General features: G+C 39.7%; 1 protein-coding gene across 3 annotated transcripts in view; it reads right to left on the bottom strand.

Annotated features, from left to right (window-relative positions):
- Positions 1-704: 704 nt before the first annotated feature.
- The window catches only part of ZDHHC3 (zDHHC palmitoyltransferase 3), a 45089-nt gene continuing 26045 nt past the window's right edge, over positions 705-19748 (bottom strand). Inside the window, exon 7 of one of the 3 annotated variants that reach the window (XM_075271257.1) lies at positions 705-5177. In XM_075271257.1, coding sequence (XP_075127358.1) covers positions 4923-5177 — 255 coding nt within the window. In that variant the 3' untranslated portion in view covers positions 705-4922. Of the gene's footprint in view, positions 5178-16105; positions 16802-19748 lie in introns of those variants that run through there. The other 2 variants (XM_075271256.1, XM_075271259.1) reach the window with 2 other exon arrangements.

Genomic DNA, 19748 nt, shown 5'->3' with positions numbered 1-19748 from the left:
AGTCTCATGCTGTACTCTTTTGCACCATGCATATGGTAGTCTCAGATATTGGTATAACCTATGTTTCCGACCTGTCCATACAATGGTCTAGTTGGTAATGTTTTCTTTTCACACATTAGGCCTATAAACACCAGCTGTGTGCTGCTGCGTACCTCGAGTGTGTTTTTCAGCTGGACATCATCTCACACCTGGTCCTAAAAACATGACCATGAATCTGTCATACTGCTCAGTCACCGGATCTTATCCCAATACAGCAATATTATGGAGTATGACACTCAGAAGAGATCACCTGCCTTTATGATAATGTTCCGCAGGGTGACATTGCCATTAATATTGTTTTTACTTCCCTCTTACTGCTGTGTTAGGAGAACACAGTGTTTTATATCGGCCATATTAGCTTTCTCATCATGCCTTATATAAAACTGTATCATTTCTACGACTCTTGATACTTTGGTGTAAATATGATCTTGTATAAAGTGAGGTGCTCTGCCGGAGTACTGCCATCCGTCTTCTACCAATGTTCTTGGACTTTCTTTTGAATCATTTAAACTAAATGTCAACTTGGAAAGAGAAATTTAGATCTCGACTGCGGTGACTTTTCTCCTGAAGTCTATTTTGCGGTAGGAGCTTATATGGCGCATTAATCACGACGCGACAAGGCCTCATTACCATACAAAGCTTTATTGTATTACATACAGGAAAGACATTGCAGCAGCTCAACATTAAACTCCATTAGGAAATGATCAATTATTAAAACACAAATTTCCAGTAGACAATGACTTATATGTAAATAAGGAATGTAAAAATGAATATAATATCACAGCTTATTATAGAAAATATCTCATCAGAATTAGTGTTGTAAATCCATTACAATGTATCCAATTTGTGCAGATTCCTGACAATTAACCATACACCTTATATTGAAAAAGTCATTCTAAATCCCTATTCTTCCCACGCCTTTCTGACCATACCCACCTCCCCAAAAGCCTGGCGCTTTCCCTCTGCGTTGGCCTAAGTAGCAGGTCATGTTTCAGCCCCCCACATTCTCTGTATTATAAAACATAGAATTCAGAGAATTGAAAGACATTTTTGAGGTTTGCCCTGAATGACGATCTAAATACATAATGTATTCCAAAGCCATCCTGATCTGCACTAAATATACAACTTTGTACATGGAAGTAACCACCAAGGTGGTAGACATAGCAGCTATTGTTGGATCATGGACGCCCAAGAGGCCCCAAAGGAGATAAATACACAGAGGCCAAAGTGGAGACCATAAATATCATAGGACTTTTTATTTGCTGCAGATGGGAGTTTTACTACACAGCCCTATTAGCTATGGCTAATAGAGAAAGTCTTATTTACAACCTTCTTTACCTCCTTTAACACTGGCAGATGAATTGCTCATAATAAGTCCCAGCATATAATATAAGTCAGCTGGCGCTCCATCGCTTTCAGTGGGAGGAAGATCTGTCTAGGAGGGAAGGGGTTTCAATCACAAGAACTTTGCTCATTTTTATGTCTACGTGGTCTCCTGACTGAGAAGCATTTGCTCCTTTTCCAGATGGCCGCCGGGTGTATTTACACTTGACAATGGGAACAAAAACGTTAATGTAGCCATTCATTCGCCCATGTATAAGGTTCTTAATTCCGACCTGTTGCATGGTAAATGCTGCGCAATCTGAAGGCTCTTTCTATTTTTAGTATTAGTCATGGTGCTGGTCCTATAGCTATCTCTGCACAGCATTACATGGAAGGCTGTCGATCTGTGACAGGACCGCCTCCTTGACTAGATGCTTACTTCTACACATAGAAAGATCATAATATAATTTAGTTCTACAGAATCTTTTTCCAGAAAAGCAATCTGTTCCGGTCCTTCTGGTCTATAACATGATGTCTAACTATAGCCTGTCTTTCACATGTCTGCACCCAGCTCCATACCCAGCTGATCAGTGGAGGTGCTGGGTATCAGATTCCACTGATCTAATATTGATAACCTTCCTAAATTTGGATTCTTAGCCAATTTATATGAAATATACACATAAATTAGTACTCTAACATAGACTTGTATTGGGGAAGGTGCGTTCCTCATAGCTCAGGGTCATTGCTGGGTGATAAGGAAGTCCCCCTCTGACAGTACAAGGGTATATTAGGGTACAGTCAGGGGGGCCCTATTCCTCACATCGCAGTGATGATGCTAGGCTATATGGATCATCCTTCTGACAGCGGGGAGAAATTGGGGCCAAAATTAACGGCACCGATAACTCCACCACCGGACGCATACTAAAGGCCAACATTGCACTGGATTCAGCGTACTAACAGCTTCCTATCGGTATATAAAACTGTACATTGAGGAGGACATGAAAGGTCCTTTTTCTAAAAGCTACCTATACCTTACCTGGGTTATTGCCTGGGAGAAGGAGGCATATATGAGTCCTAATGGGTGCAAGAGCTTTCCTTTTTACAAGAAATCCCAGTGATAACATTACTATAGATCTCGTTCCCCTCATACTTGTCTAGATGGATGTAGTCTTAATATATCAATGTATATATAGGTCACTGGTATTTATTCTATGTACATTTATATATACAGATTCTTTGGTTAAGGGTTAACTAGTTCTTTGGTGTTACTGACATATACCTGCGAGTAAAACAATTACAGTACAGGAATCACATAATACAACTATTTATCTTAATAATTTCATCAGAGAATTATATTAGCAGTAAATTATTATAATACTTTTAAGAAAAAAGCTGCTCAGAGTTTCTTCATGAGAAATGAGTGAAGTTTGTGCTTCATATTTTTAAACAAAATGTCATCAGAAAAAAATAAACCCAGTCAATTGGCTTGTATGAGGCCTGCTGATCATAGAGAAACTAAGACCCCTCTGAATCCTTCCGTGCCCAGAGGTGGTCCTGGCCATTCACCATGCTGGGTATGGATTAAGAGACAGGGGCCGTGTTCAAGTTCAATTCCCGGCAGGTTCTTGGTAGTGTCAATGTGAGAGAGTAGAAGTGTGACAGTCAGTAAGGCTGAATTCACACCAGCGTTCAAACTCCATTTGGGGTTTCTGTCTCCGAATCCGTTTGAGAAATTCAAGCAGGACTTTTCGCTACGCATTTTTTGTCTATTATAGTCTATGGGGTCCGCAGGTTTCTACTAGTGACCACTTTTTAAGAGGATTAGGTTTCCTCTTAAAAAAGGAAGTCGAACGCAGGAGTGAACTTAGTGTAAATGGTGGTATATCCAAACAATATACCTTCAAGGAACAACCCCTTTAGGAATTGTTAGGGGAAAGGCACTTAAAAGGGTCCTTACCGAAGCTTAGCTGGGAAACCAAATAGTGATTTACAAACAGGATTCCAGTTTTCTGGATAAAGTCAGTAAACGCAAAGCTTGAGAACAGACCAGAAATACTCATTGTTAAAGTCTTTATGTATAACAGCCACGGATACTGAATACACCACTAGGTGGCAGTGTGTACTGAGAGATGAGATTTGTACTGATGGATCCTGATAATGGCATTTAATACAATGTAACAAAGAACTACAAAAATACTGAATAGATAAGGTGTTACATGGGTAAAGGCATTAAAGAAGCCCTATATGTGCATCCACATACCATGGTGCAGTCTAGGGCTACATGATGACTACACTGCAAGGCCAAAGATCATGGTTTAGCACTGAAATGAAAGCGAATGCAGTCACAAGTTGCCATAGCATGGAAATTGCCATAAATCCATAGTTACTTGTGCCATTGTGGCATGAAGACATCTGTGCTCGTAGGGATGTTAGTCAGTCTGGACTGGGCCTCTTTACTCCATGAATCTGCCATGCAAGTACATTACCCCAATGACTCAAGTTTCCCTATACATAGAGTGTGCAATGTTTTTCAACATTAAAAACTCCAAAATAGATTGGTCACTTGAAGCTTTATCAACCTTATAGCCGCAATAGTGTTGAAATATACCAAATAGGTGATAAAGTGTTCAGTATTCTGTTTTGGGAGTGCGCTTGGGGAACCCCTGAACAGAATACCGAACGCATTAAAAAGCAATTAGCTCAGAAACCACATGTATCCCACAGACTATAATGTGGAGAGAAAAGTGCTGCTCCACATGATTTGTGCGGAAAACACGCAGACTCCATTACAGTCTCTGAGGTCTGTGTGGTTTCTGAGCTAACCGCTTTTGAATGCGTTGGGTATTCCGTCGGGGGGACCCCAAGCGAACTCCCCGAATGGAATACTGAACGCAAATGTGAACCAGGCCTTAACTGCAAAGAAGCCCAACCTTATCACTTGGTCTACAACACAAGATAGAGCAGACCAACAGGAGATTAACTCAGCATTACTACATCAGAAAATACTGAAGATTGAAAACTAATGGGGGCAAGATCATCTCCATGGTTAAGACCAGAGACTTAACAAACTTAATAAAACTAGTACGACTTTCCCATTATAACACAATTCTTGAATGTCAATGAATTTTGGGTAAATGAGTTCTGAGTAAACATGTGCACAATTTATGGGCAACATTGTGAGGCACAAGGCTTAGAAGACAGAATAAAATATATTTAACATAAAACCAAAAGAATATAATAGAGGAACATTAATACTAAATAGGAAGAATTGCCAAGTAATACGATGTAAAACCCAATGTCAAAGAGATGGCACCAACTTCAGATGTCAGCTGAAAATCCTTCACAACAAAATCGACATACATTACAACATTGTGTAACTATGCAACTTAAATATAAAATAGAAGAATAGCAAGATGGAGTCTTGAAATGGTAGCAACTCAACCGTGTAAACCAATGGAAACACTGCAACCAATTAATATAATGACAATGACAAGAATTGCCATTCATGTTTAAATGGTTAATTTTATCATGGACATATGATCCCATTTAGTTTTTGGGACCTATGAATTAGTACAGTGACCGACCCCACCCCCTATTTCAATTACCTCGACGTGTCCCTCCAACCTGCCGCTGACTATTTCACTGCCCTTTCCACCTTTGCCAGTTTCGATATCTAATGGCACCTTTTGATAAAGAGTTCCTGAGAAAGGGCTGAACCATGCAGGAGAGAAACCACCACCAAAAGCTTGTTTCAGTCCTTCCCAACTACTCATCTTCTCCCAGGTCGGGTTTTCCTTCTTCAGTCGTTCAATTCCCTGAGGAGGTAAAGAAAGGTGGACAAAAAGCAAAATTAGCAAAAGAACATCAGAAAGTTAGTAAAGTGATCATATCATTAGTCGCATTATTATCTGATCATTGCTTCATTCCTATATCTTGGATCTTCTGGATGCTCATGCATATATTTAAAGGGAACCTGTCACCATGAAAATTCTGCGTAATCTGTAGGCATCATGATATAGAACAGGAGAACGGCAGATTGATGTCTTGTGAGATTCAGTATAACTTGTCATTAACCTGTTTATTTCTCAGTCGAAGGAATAATTGAGTCCAGTGGGCGGTCCTAAGAGTGATTACCAGCTATCTCTGTATGCACAATCACCGTTAGGACCGCCCACTGGACTCAATTGCTCCTTCTATGCATAGAGAAAACAAAGTTAAGGGGATATTGTCACTCCATAGGGAGACACCACCATATAGGTGTGTGGAGTCTTGTTAAGCCATGAGCGCTCCACTGCAAAGGAACATGGGAAGAATATGCAAATCTGACTTCCATGATGTAATTAGGATGCCAGTGCCTCAAGTATGCACACCAATAGAGGGCGCTCACTGAGAATGAGCAAGTCTGTCTTCCATGATGTAATCAGGAAGACAGAGTCTCACTCAAGCAAAACCTATAGAGGGCGCTCCCTTTTGCACATTCTCAGTGAGCGCCCTCTATTGGTGTGCATACTTGAGGCACTGGCATCCTAATTACATCATGGAAGTCAATTTGCATATTATTCCCATGTTCCTTTGCAGTGGAGCGCTCATGGCTTAATAAGACTCCACACACCTATATGGTGGTCTCTCCCTATGGAGTGACGATATCCCTTTAACCCTCTCACCTCTGCCAGATCAGTCCTCTCTGCGCCAAGCTGACGAGATGCAAATACATCCAAACAGCTGTCCTTGGCTGAGAAGACTGTATCTGGTATAATCCCAACATCATTGCAAACAAAGGCCTCTGAGAAGGTCGGTATGATGTTAAAGGGAGCGCCCTCTATAGGCTTGCTTGACTGAGACTCTGTCTTCCTAGTTACATCATGGAAGACAGACTTGTACATTCTCAGGCAGCGCCCTCTATTGGTGTGCATACTTGAGGCACTGGCATCCTAATTACATCATGGAAGTCAGATTTTCATATTCTTCCCATGTAGAAAAAACAAAGAAACACATAGATGACATGGTATATCAATCTGTTCAGCCTCTCCTGCTCTATAACATGCTGCCTACAGATTACACAGCATTTTCATGGTGACATGTTCCTTGTCCAGGTTCCAGGTCTCTCTTTAGTATAGCTCCTAGAACAAGTGTGCTACAATTAATAAAAACAACAACAAAAAAACCCATTTCATAAATGTACAGTACATGTGAATGCAACAAACTTTGTCATATATCTTAAAGAAATATCTGTTTCTTTCTCCACTTATTAGGTTGCTTTTCACTCAGACTGTTTCTCTGTATAGAATCCCTCACCTCACACATAGAAGTCTATGGAAAGAAGAGGGAGAAAGCTGCTGCCAGCTAGTTAAAGAGGACTTTTCACCACAGCCAGTAGTGGGGTAGTAAATTTTTTTTCTCTAGCTCCCACTGTTCCTGAGCAACCAATGCTGGTACTTTCAGCACACAATATGCTAATTACTTACTTTACTGACAGATGGGCCGAGGAATGAAGTTTGGCACCTCCTACTTGACAGTAGAGAGTCTACTGTGCACTGAACAAGCAGTACTATTTGCTCAGGAATGGTGTTTGTGTCTTTTTGAGCAGCCCCTCCTCCTCTCTTCATTGATTTCTATGTAAGAAGTAACTCAGCCTGATAGGTGGAAAAGGTAACATTTCTTTAATAAGATATATATTACAAAGTTTCATATAGTCCACTGCGCTATTCATTTATGAAAAGTTATTTGAAATTGGAGGTGTCCTTTAAGTGAACCTACTGCTTTAATGAATAAATAATATAGGGTCGCACTTACCAAGATCATTATTTGCTCAATGTAGCAGCTTAATGGATTTAACAACTGTCTAAAGATCTAGCAAGTCAGACTGCTGGTGGTCGGTGCGGCCTGCTGTGCATAAACTACAGAGATTCAGACACATCATGTGCCGTCTACTAATCCACTGTGTTCAATACCGAATCTCTGCTGCAAAGCTTCTATTCATGTAGAATTGTAGATATATGGCAAAGTGGTTTAATATTCTGCCAGTTACTCACAAGCAAAAGATGAACAATTGCTACTATGTTACTATATTTCTTTCTTATTCCAGTCAGAGATATAACAGAGGCCACACAATTTTCTAATACAAGTTTAGAATATTGTGCTCACACCATTTCTATATTAGTGCAGTATATTTTTGTACATGTCCATTCAACTAGTCCTGTATAGCTCCTGAATAGTCCTTTTACTTTATAGGGTTAGCAGTATTTTCTGCTAGACACATCTTTGTTTTTTTCCCTTCATTCCACCATCAGCTTTACGATATAAAGAATATTCTGTTGACTGACTGATAGGTTTGTATGACAATGCATTCACGTCATTGAGAAAGAATGTTAAAGGGGCTCTATCAGCAAAATCATGCTGATAGAGCCCCACATATGCGTGCATAGCCTTTAAAAAGGCTATTCAGGCACCGTAAATTTTATATTAAACTACCCCCCACTTTTAAAATAATACCCTAAAAAAGAATGTGATCTACTTACCGAACATGCACGCTGGGCGGGCATTCAGGGTGTGTCTTCATCTTCATCCACGCCTCTTCTTCCTCCGTTGTCCTCCGGTCCCATCCTCCTCCGGCACTCGCGAACGGACATTGATTTAAAAAAAATGACCTGGGCGCATGCGCAGTAGTAGAAGCCGCGTGCTACTGCGCATGCGCCCAGGTCTTTTTTTTTTTTTTTTTAATCAAAGTCCGTTCGCGAGCGCCGCAGGAAGACGGGACCGGAGGACATCGGAGGAAGAAGAGGCGTGGATGAAGATGAAGACACACCCTGAATGCCCGCCCAGCGTGCACGTTCGGTAAGTAGATCACATTCTTTTTTAGGGTATTATTTTAAAACTGGGGGGTAGTTTAATATAACTTTACCGATGCCTTAATAGCCTTTTTAAAGGCTATTCACGCATATGTGGGGCTCTATCAGCATGATTTTGCTGATAGAGCCCCTTTAATAAGATATTAGAAAGCCTCATGGGAAATATAATACAATAAGCACAGGCACAAGAGAGAAGAGAATCTATAGCATGTGACCATATAATAGCAAATAGGTGACAAGGCAGCAGTCAAAGTTTGGTTTTTAGTAGGGTTGAGCCAATCTTGAGATTTCAGGATCGATTTCCGATCATTTTCCAGCCGATCCCAATTGTGATCGTGAAATTTGCTCAATCGCCGATTGGCATCCGATTCCGATCCTCAACCCTAGTCAATGCTTTTCTATGGGAAAAGTTACTTTAGGGTTGAGCCGATCTCTCGATCCCGCTGAAAAAGATAGGGTCGGAATTCCAATCGAGATCGTGAAATTTACTCGATCGCCGATCGGAATCCGATCTTTTCCAATCCCAATCGCTCAACCCTAGTCTTTAGTTTTCTCTTTCACCTACAGTTATATTGGATCAAAGTTTGTTTTATGTAATTTTTACAGAAGTAAGTTAATAGTAAGTGAATACATTTCTTAGTTTATTTCTCAAATAAATCTGATCTCCCTGTAAGTAATACAACATAATTACTAAACTTTGGCTTACTGAGGTATGCAGTGCCAACACTGTTATTTCAAATATACTAGATTGCTTGAATGTAACTATGGACAAAGCTCAATTAAATAAACCAAATGTGAACAGGGGCCCAGGACCAGATGGCTCACACCCAAGAGCTCTAAATAACACAGTTCCTTTATTTTTGTGCCCCCTTTTTTTAGTCTCTCAACTGACCTGTACTTTGCCAAGGGTTTGGCACAAATGTGGTCCCCAAGTCAATGGGATAAAGCAGTAATTACATACCCCTGGCAAAATGACTGTTATTGTCAACAGGTCAGCAAACTGAAGATGAAATGATCTTTAAAAGGCATAACACTAAAGATTAAACACACGAGTCTATAATATTAAGCAATATCAGTGTATTATTATCTTAGAGTGAAAAAGAGAAAGGAGTACCTTGCAAAAGTTTGGATTTATGTGCTCAGATAACTTTGACCAAGGTCTCAGATCTTCATTAGCCAGTTAGGGTTATGGCCTGTTCACTATCATTGTTAGGAAAGGATAAGTGATGCAATTGTTACAAATTTATAAATACCCAGCATCCTCTAACCTTGTACTAAAAACCAGCAGCCATTGGTTCTTCTAAGCAGCTTCCTAGCCCTCTGAAAATGACAATGGTGGAGACCAACAAAGCAGAAGAAGGGTATAAGAAGATGGCAAAGCGTTTTCAAGTTGCCCTCTCCTAAGTTCCAAATGTAATTAATAAATGGCAATTACAGGAACAGTGGAGGTGAAGATAAGGTCTGGAAGACCAAGAAACATTTCAGAGACAACTGCTTGTAGGATTGCCAGACTGATAAATCAGAACCCCCACTTGACTGCAAAAGACCTTCAGGAAGATTTAGCAGACTCTGGAGTTGTGGTACAACGATCTACTGTTCAGAGACACCTGCACAAATACGGCCTTCATGGAAGAGTCATCAGAAGAAAACTTCTCCTGCATCCTCAACATAAAATTCAGCGTCAGAAGTTTGCTAAAGAACATTTAAACAAGCTTGAGGCATTTTGGAAACAAGTCCCGTGGACCAATGAGGTTACAATAGATCTTTTTGGCCACAATGATCAAAGGTATGTCTGGAGAAAAAAAGGACTCAGAATTTCAGGAAAAGAACATTTCCCCAACCATTAAGTATGGGGATGGATCAATCATGTTTGGGGTTGTGTTGCACCCCCAAATGACACATGGAATATTTAATGGGTAGAAGGAAGAATGGATTCAATTAAATTTCAGCAAATTCTTGAAGCAAACATAACTGCTGAAATTGAAAGGAGGAGAAGGAGGATGGATTTTACAAATGGATAATGATCCTAAACACACATCAAAATCCACCATAGACTACCTAAAAAGGCACAAGCTGAAGGTTTTTTACCATGGCCCTCACAGTCACCTGATCTGAACATCATTGAAAATCTGTGGCTATACCTGAAAAAAACAGTACATGCAAGATGACCCAGGAATCGCACAGAACTGGATGACTTTCCCAAGTAAGAATGGATGAAAATCCCCCAAAAAAGAAGTGAAAGTCTTGGCTGGCTGCAAAAAGCGTTTAAAAGTTGTGATAGTTGCCAAAGGGGGCGCTACTAGATACTAACCATGCAGGGCGCCCAAGCTTTTGCATAGGGCCATTATAATTTGTTATTTTGAAAATATAAAAATACTTTTTTTTCCCAAAAAATACGTTGGGAATGTGTCACCTATAGGGCTAGTTCACAAGGAGTTTTTCGCTAGCGGATTTTTTTCATGGAATCCGCCTCAAAATCCACCTGCAAAAATGGCTCCCATTGACTTCAATGTGAGCCACTCGCTTTTTTTTTTTCTTTTTCCGCTAGCTAGTAGCGGGAAAAAGAAGCGACATGACCTATCTTGCCACAGATTCTGCGGCTGATTCAGCATCAGCGTCTGTGGCTCGAGACACACTCCTGTTTAGGCCTAATCAGGAGCGGGATGCCGCTAGTCGCGCGGAATGTTCACAAGACGGAAAAGGTTTCTGTGACCTTTTCCTCTGTGTGAACATACCCTTAATGTTATGCCTTTTGAATTTTATCTTTAACTTGCATAATTACTCACAATAAGAGTCATTTTGACCATGGGGGTCCCACATTTTCCATGCCAGTGTATATTTTAATGCCAAAATTATCACTATATGGTAGACGATAAATAAGACTCATAAAAAAAAAATTATTCCACCTTGATTCTTAAGGAAAGTGTTAAAATATAAGAAGTATATAAAAAAAAAAACATAAGAAAAAACCTTTGAGATCCACCTAGTGACACAAGCTGAAAAGACTCAATGATGAAATAGAGAAATAATCCGTATTCTTACAAGGACGACTGACTTCATTCTGCAATGTTATGGCACAATTGCTCCACCCAGAGGAAACTTACTTGTTATCTCCACCATTTTTTTAAACATTTCATATGAAGGAACATTGAATAATAAGAGTTACCGTGAGAAACTGCAGCAAATGATAGAGATTAGGTAAAGCGCACACAGTTCTTTTCTAGGAAAACTTTTATTGCATTAACATTTTTGTTTTTAGTATGGAAGCATATACTGTACAGAGCTAAAGGAGATGCAGCATTCACATTTAACACAAACCAAAAACATCATTTAGTCTGTCACAACCTAGCAAATTGTTCCTAAGACTTGGGAAGCCCAGTAATGGTGGCCTTTATAATATCCAGCATGAAATCCAGACCATTAGAGAAACAGAAAAATGAATTAAATAAACAAAAAGTCTTATGGTACAATTTATTGCCCAAAAAGTAATTAAAAAAATATTCTGCAAAATTGTACGAATGGAATGTTTTCTGAATATACAAGTATATATAGCTGTACATGTGATATGAAAAATAAATTTAAGGTACGTTCTGCAGTGCGGATATATGTCGCCTTTTCGCTCTGCTTTGATACTAGGTATACTGAAATAGGATAGAACGTCAGGCTGTTACACAAGGGATGGAAGCTTGAGGGCATCAGATATTTCTCAAATACATCTCCTATCATCGTGTCTGAACCACCGGAGACGATCAAAGGATCTGAAACCGACAGTGTTCAAATAGACTTAACCATGGCAGCCTATAAGCAAGCAGTGCAATATGGGAAAATATGATGTGTGACTCCGACTAAATTCTTACCTTATAGGGATTTGCGGTTATATAATGTATATAATGTAATGACTTATTACATGGAGGTAACAATTCAGGCATTTTCATTCTGCAGTCAACTATAACAAGTTCCACGGTTCAGCGTTTATTGGTATAGAAATACACGACGGGCAATGAAGTCTTCAGAAGTTATAATAGTTAACCCATAGAGTAACATAAATGATAGATCAGCCTCAATTTGTCAGAATCCTATCTATCCAATGATCCATTAAATCATAAATAACAGTTACCAAATGCCCCATGACGCCAATCTATACCAATATCAGTGTCCAAAAACCTAATATTTGTATCTTTGGAAATTTAGCTACAAAGGTTGGCAGAGTGGTAACTTAGGGGGCGTTCACACTACCGTTGGTGTCCGATTGCAGTGTCCGTTGCTACTGTCCGTTCAAGATTTTAGCAACGGACACTAGCTGTGTCTGTTACAATTTCCATTCATTTCAATGGGATTTCATCTGTTGTCCATTTGTGTCCGTTTGTGTCCTTAAGGGTCCGTTAACAACCATGTCCGTTTTTTCAAGCGGACAGAGAAATCACACATGCAGGATTTTTTTGTCCGTTTGAAAAAACGGACAGAAAGTGTCCGTTTTTTATTTAACATTGAGGTCTATGGGCAACGGACATATAACGGACAGTAACTGATGGCCATCATTTACAGTCCGTTATTTTCTGTCCGTTTATTTTCTGCACATGCTCAGAAAGCATAAACAGCAAAAAAAGAAAAAACGGACAGTATAAAAAACGGACACTAACTGATGCTAACTGATACTAATGTGTCCGTTTTTTTTAACTGATCCATTAAATGGATCAGTTAAAAAAAACGGACACATTAGCATCAGTTAGTGTCCGTTAAGATAGGTGTCCGTTTTTTTTCTTTTAAACGGACACCTTCATAACGGACACCAACGGTAGTGTGAACGCCCCCTTAGTGTGCTAGACAGGCAACAAACCATGACAGTACATTCAAAAGAGAAAGGAAAGACGAAAGAGAAAAAAACAACTCTACAAGGATCATACAGAACAGAATTAAGAGGCACCCACCTAAATCAGACAATAGACAAAGGGACTAGGAAATCTACAAAAGGCAAAATCACAAAAAACCCCATGAAAAATGGATTACAGATGCAAAAGTACAAAAAGGAGAGAGGTGGGATTTATATAGTGTTTTATTCTGTTAATTTTCTATGGGAATGGGTTGAAATTTCCCCACGGTGGGACTATTAAAGGATTATCTTATTTTAAGAAACTGCTCACCAGGCTAAAATTCTGAAGGGAAAAAATTAGAATTATTAGAGATGGCGATCCCAAGCTGCTGCAGCTCTGACACTTCCCAGGCCCCATGACTTTCTCCATGTTCTACTCGCTCTGTGCGCAGGAAATGTTGTTCAGCTAGTCACTGGCCAAGGTGGGCACTGTTGTGGTCAGTCATTTCCTGCACTTCAAAAGGATGTAGAAAGCAGCGGGTGTCCTAGGAAGCGTCAGAACAACAGCTGGTGGGTAACGCTCATTTCATTTTTCAAAACCATTCTTCCCCTTTTCTATAAAAATGTATTCTGCCAGACAGCCCCTTTTAATAACATTATTCATCATTGAATGTGAAAAGGCGGACTGCATTACCCCACAGAATCAATGGTACGTCATCTAAACGTCAAGGCCATATGCCATGACATCCATGATAAAACCTGGGCTAGGGCTCATGCAGACATGGAGGTGTGCACGAGTCATTAGAATACAAGTCTCTGTCAGACATGCTCCTATATATTGCCATGTCATGTAATGTAATAAAAACCTATAAGTGCACATGCACGTTTCTAGCATAGAGTCATGATAATATCTTAATATGACATGGACTAGTAAAATGCTAAGATATGATAGCTAAAGTATAAAATGCAAGTTAGGGGGCTCTACATGTTCCTATGATCTCAATGTCACAGCTGAAACTAGGGCTGCCCACAACAATGAAGAGCCGTTGTTATTAACCATCTGGTAGTCTGTATATGTAATATTCCAGCTGCCGCGTGGAGGGTGAGAGGGCACGATCTCCCCGTAGTGGGCCAATCACAGAACAGCTTTCATTTTTCAAAAGCAGAAGAGAAAATGAAAGCTCTGTGGTGAGTGGTTATTAGAGGAAGCAAGGACAGTTTTTTCCCCCCCCAAAAAAATGGCTTCTCAGTTAATAACGTAAATTACAAAAAGAAAATTGCTATCATAAATTACCAGAACATCTGTATAAGCTATACAGATGTAAATGTAGTACAAACAAATACATTTAATCTAGCAAGGGAGAGGCCGGAAATTCAGGCACTGAGAAGACAACAACCAGTAGCATTTTATTTGCACTTCTTGGGGTTGGCCATCTCTTCACATAAATCGATTTATGAATTTAGAATTTGAGAAAAAGTTTAATTTTACAATTCTTTATTTCCATTTGTAATATTTTATAATACTCTTACTACCCTGAGCAGAGCTTACATCATATGGCGGTGTGCTGTAAATGCCCGTTTAGATTGTAACCTAGCAATACCAGCCAACTTCTAATACCCAGCTTCTCGCCGGTAAAAATCTGAGCATTTAAGTCTTGCGCCTCTCTGGTCACCCTCCTGTCTGCTCAGGACCATTTGTGTCAGAAATGTGAGATGACAGGATTAAAGTGAATAGCTAGGATTTTTTATTATTATTTACGAGCCATGCCTCGTGCTCTACTGATGTCCATAGTAACGGAGCTGCAGTAGCTGCACTTGGTCACTATACAGGGCATGGAAACAGCTGATTCAAGATCTTTGCAATATATAGTACAAGTACAACTGTGCAGGTCCCAGCTGTCGACTCCCCAACAATCAAATATTTAAGGCCTATGTTATATTAAGTCATAAAATATCCATAAAAATCCTGAAAAATCCCTTTGAAGGTATTTTCCCCCACTTATAAAATTTAGGCTATATGGGATTAAAACATAAAAATGTTGTATTGTACTCTCCATTCCTGGATCATCAGTTTGCTTGGTACAAAGCTACTCTCTCCAAACAATCTCACATGATGATATGTCTCTAATAATAATAATAATAATAATAATAATAATAATAAGGGCATGTATGTCATAAGAGAGAGTGTTAAATTCATATATTGCTTTTTAAAGGGGTTGTCCCATCTCAAGGATCCTATCTATACTGGTAGCTGAAGACTTTTTCTAAATATATTGCTTTAGACATTCTGCTTTGTTTGCCTGCTAAGTGACCTTATTCCTCCCATTGTTTACACTGTGTTGCTATAACCACAGACCTATAGGACGAGTGACGTCACTCACTCACTGCTCTTGCTGGCAGGACAATCCATTCAGATAATTGCAGTTATCTGATAAATCCGAGTCTGTTATCTCTCAAAGGAAACACAGATAACACTTTGTTTGTTCTGTACAAGAATCTGCAGATTATCTGACCTGCAGAAGTGTTCTGTGTCCTGTTCAGCAGGAGGGAGGGGAAGGGAGAGAAATACAGGAAGTGACAAGCAGACACTGCAGGCAGACTGCTGAAAGGCTGAGATGGGAGAACCCCTTTAAGCCCATTTTGCCCAATTTTTACAAATCCCCTTTAAAACCTCAATCCTGTAGCGCTTTACAGAAATAACAGCAAGAGTTCCTGGTGTTACGTCACCTTATATGTTATGTAACTGGATACTTATAGAACAGTACTCAGAAAAATACATATTAAAATATAAGAGTGAACCCAAACATAACAGCTACAAGGATATACTGCAAACAATTGTACCAACATTCATCCATACTGCAAGTCATTGCCGTTTTCAGATTGAGTGTTAACAGATGCAGCGGTTTATCTGTAAAACCGTAAAGCCATTAACTATCAATCTGAAAACTGCAGATTTGTGTTAAAAACCGCATGTTGGTGCAATTTATGGACTCATCTTAAGCCCTGCCCACAAGTGCGTTATCTAGGTCAGTTGAGTGTTCTGAAAAAAATAAAAAACCTTGAAGGAAAAAATATTTGTAATATCAGAAGTTTCTGGTTTTCTTACAAGAGAATGAATATGCAAATTGTTTCCTCGTGTTTTTGGCCGATAATCTTCCAAACCCATAATACTTCTACAATGATAAAGTCTGCGATAATATTTTTGGTCTTCCTCTTTCACCATTGCAGGTTTTCCAGGAGTTGCAAACATTACCAAATTTAAGTTTTTCTCAGAAATGAAGCATCGTAATGACTAGGCCCAAAAGAAGTTCCTGGTTAGTTGGCACAGTCAGCTATGGCAAATGATGGCAGAGGTTGGTTAGCAGAGCTGTAAGTAGTAAGGAGCCGAGGAAAGTCAATCATTGTGTTATTGTGAAGAAAGCAGAGAAGAAAAATAACAGAAGTGATCTAACGGTTCCAGAAAACAGGAGCACACAAACTGCTGTATGTTGGCGGCTTCTTCTCGGCAGTAACTCTCGGCCATTTCAAAAATAGTTGTATTTTTTATGAAACATTCAATGTCAAGCTGGTAAATGGAAGTAATGTGGCGTCTTTCTGTGCGGCAAAGCTGGCACAGAAGTCCTCAGACCACATACTGGTAAGGATCTGCTTTTCCCTGGTCTGGTGTAGCCAGTGGGCTAAGCCATGCTATTGAGAACGGGTGGCCAAATACTGCCTTCAGGTTCATCCATTTTGTTTTTTTAGCCCATCTTCTCTCTTCCTTTTTCAACTGTTCTATTCCCTGAAAACAGAAAGATCACAAACTTTCAGTAAAGAGGGATTGCTAAGGTTCTAGTTCACAGGACTAGGTAATGGTTATGCAAAGCTCATGGTTGTCCTGTGAAAGTGGGTCAAGATGTAGGAGCCATATAGAGCTCCAAAACAAAGGGACGGAAATGGGTGGACTACCTCTAATCTCTAGACATTTTGTAACGTCACGAAGTATAGAAATTTAGGCCACCAACAGAACATAGCAGTCACAAAAAACATATGGATTATAGTTGTAGCATAAGGAAGGGAAATGTTACAGAAAGCTACCGCGGTCTCTCCATTAATATATTACGGAACAATTGAGGCAATAGTGAAGAAGATGTAATAGTATCTGATTAAATATTTGTTATGGGGACAGTGTACATGCAACTATGGTCCAGAAGCCAAAGATGGATCTACTACATACCAATCTCCTTATATACAGACGTTTCAATTGGTGGTTGGCTGGGTCACCAAGGTCCACTCTTACTGGGCAATAGACCCTTTATTGGCCCTTCTTTATAACTTTCCTTTGGAAAGTGATTATATAAGCAGTATATGGCCTATAGTCAGCCTATAGTCAGGCCCATACAATCCAAAAAGGCATGTTGTGATGCCCCCAGACACAACAACATCTGACTATACAGCAGTAACCCTTTATATACATGTTAGGACATCTCAGTGCCTACAAGCCTGGAGTCTGGAAACTAATTTTTCCAGTGTCTGGTTTGTACGCCAGAATAAAACGGGACTATATACTGTAAGAGCAGTGGCAATATGGAAGAATATCCCTAAAAGATTGTAAAGGTGGGCTTGGGTACATTTCTTCAGTGTATAAATATCACAAGATATAGCTACTAGTTTTCTGGATAAGCAGGGATTTATTCTACCAAATTTGGAGTTGGGAAAAAAAAAATTTCTCAATGTGGAAAACTGGCTTATGTTTTGTAAGGTTTTTATTTCAGGATAACACGCTAGACTGGATGGACTATCGGTTTTCAACCTGTTAACACGTGACGTACTATATGAAATATTTGATCAATCCTAAGTAACAGGGAGATCATATAGGTGTTAAGTAAAAGGTGGCAATACCCCAAATCACAGGCAAATAGAAAGGAGCTACCATATTGAAAATCCAGATCTGCCAGCAAGATGAAAGTTAAGTGGGAAAGTAGAGTAGTTAAGAAGCCAAATGAGCAGTTAGAAATGGCTGCCATCATCTGTGATAGTGAAGAAGCCAAAATATTGAATAAAACTTAACTCACCAGGTATATTCTTATTATTGACCATGATGTAATACCTAGTAGATAGAAGGGGGGGCCTTGTGTGGACACTAAGGTATCCTGTACTGCAGGCCAAATATCTCAACATATTAGAACCCAAAGTAATAAATATTCTGGGGGTGCTGTGAGAACAACCCACCTCTTTGCAAATAGCTTTGTGACAGTTGTCACCTTGTAATAGTCTGGCGGAGATGAATTCATGTCTCAGCCCTCAAAGTGCTATTGTAGTGAGCTAGTACACTGGCACATAAGTAATATAGTATGGGGCAGGTAGGGGGTTTCATTACTTGTACTATTGTGGAGTGCTGGCAATTGTAGGAATGGCGGTCATAATGTGAGGAACATACTGTAACAGAGAACACAAGCTCCGACAGGTAACGGACTTTACAACCTGTTAATAAGTGTAGGCTGAACCCCCCCCCATTATCTGTCTGCAGTGGTTTGTGTAGTGGAGCAGACCACAGTACAGAGAAGGAAGGGGGGCTATCTACAATGAAGGTACCCATATGCATTAATTGATCAAAATCATCAAATTCAACAGAACTATCTTGAGTCCCTCTGATAACAGATATCTAGGGAAAGAAGGAAACGGCAAATTCTATTTCAAAATGCCTGATCCTTCGTTCCTATGGGATTAACTGTTGAATGCACAACATGAGATAAAGCACCATATACATATTATACCTATGGAACACGTAATAAACACTGTAAAAAATATCATACACAATAATATCATTTCTGTACTTAAAAAAAAACATGAAAGGAGACTCATGAAATGTTCTGTTCCTGGTAGATTCCTAGAATAACATCTAAGGACAGGCATATGGGAATCATTTTTTACTATATTTTAGATTGCAAAATCTATTCTCTGTCATCTGTATTTTTAAAGCAATAGTCACATATATGAGTTGTGAACAGCAGCTCCACTTCTATCACAATAAAAGGGATTGTCCAAGACCCCCATGTGTTTTGGATGCTGATGACCCTTCTACAGGGTAACACATCAGTATTTGATCATTGAGGGTCTGACACCCAGACCTTGCATGGATCAGATGATCTGGCTGGCAGAAGTGGTGTATAGTCTTTATGGCTGGAAGCAGCTATGCTCCGATTGAAGTGACTGTGAGCAGAGCTGCAGTTCCCCAATGCCACCATTATAGTGTATGGTTCTGTAGCGTTAAGACTGGGGAACTGCAATTCTATTGCTTTTCACTTAAAAAGGAGCAGAGCTGCTTCTGGCCTAATACACCCCACACATCTTCCAGTGGTCGGATCAGCCGATCATGGCCAGTTCTGGGTATCAGACCCTCACGGATACTGTGGATCGGCCATCAGTATTCAAACATATGGGTCCTGGGCAACACATTTAAGATTGATAAATTGCTATACAGCTTATTGACTTTTACTGTGACCTTAGGGTAGATTCAGACAGAAGAATTTGGAAAGAAATGTGAGGTAGTCTTCAAATAGCAAATACCAGCATTGTGGAAGCTTTAGTGGAAAGCTGATGCAGAACATAGGTTGACACAGCTCATTTTGCAGTAGGACCCGCCATGCAAATCTATCACAGAAATCTTCCCATTCCCTTCAATATGGGGGGTTGGAAAGAATCTACCCAAAGATCAAACAGGACGCTTTTTTTTTTCTTGCGGTAAA

This window comes from Leptodactylus fuscus, chromosome 4 (genome assembly GCF_031893055.1).
Source record: "Leptodactylus fuscus isolate aLepFus1 chromosome 4, aLepFus1.hap2, whole genome shotgun sequence".
Taxonomy (NCBI): Eukaryota; Metazoa; Chordata; class Amphibia; order Anura; family Leptodactylidae; genus Leptodactylus; species Leptodactylus fuscus.
This window is presented reverse-complemented; position numbering and strand designations above follow the sequence as displayed.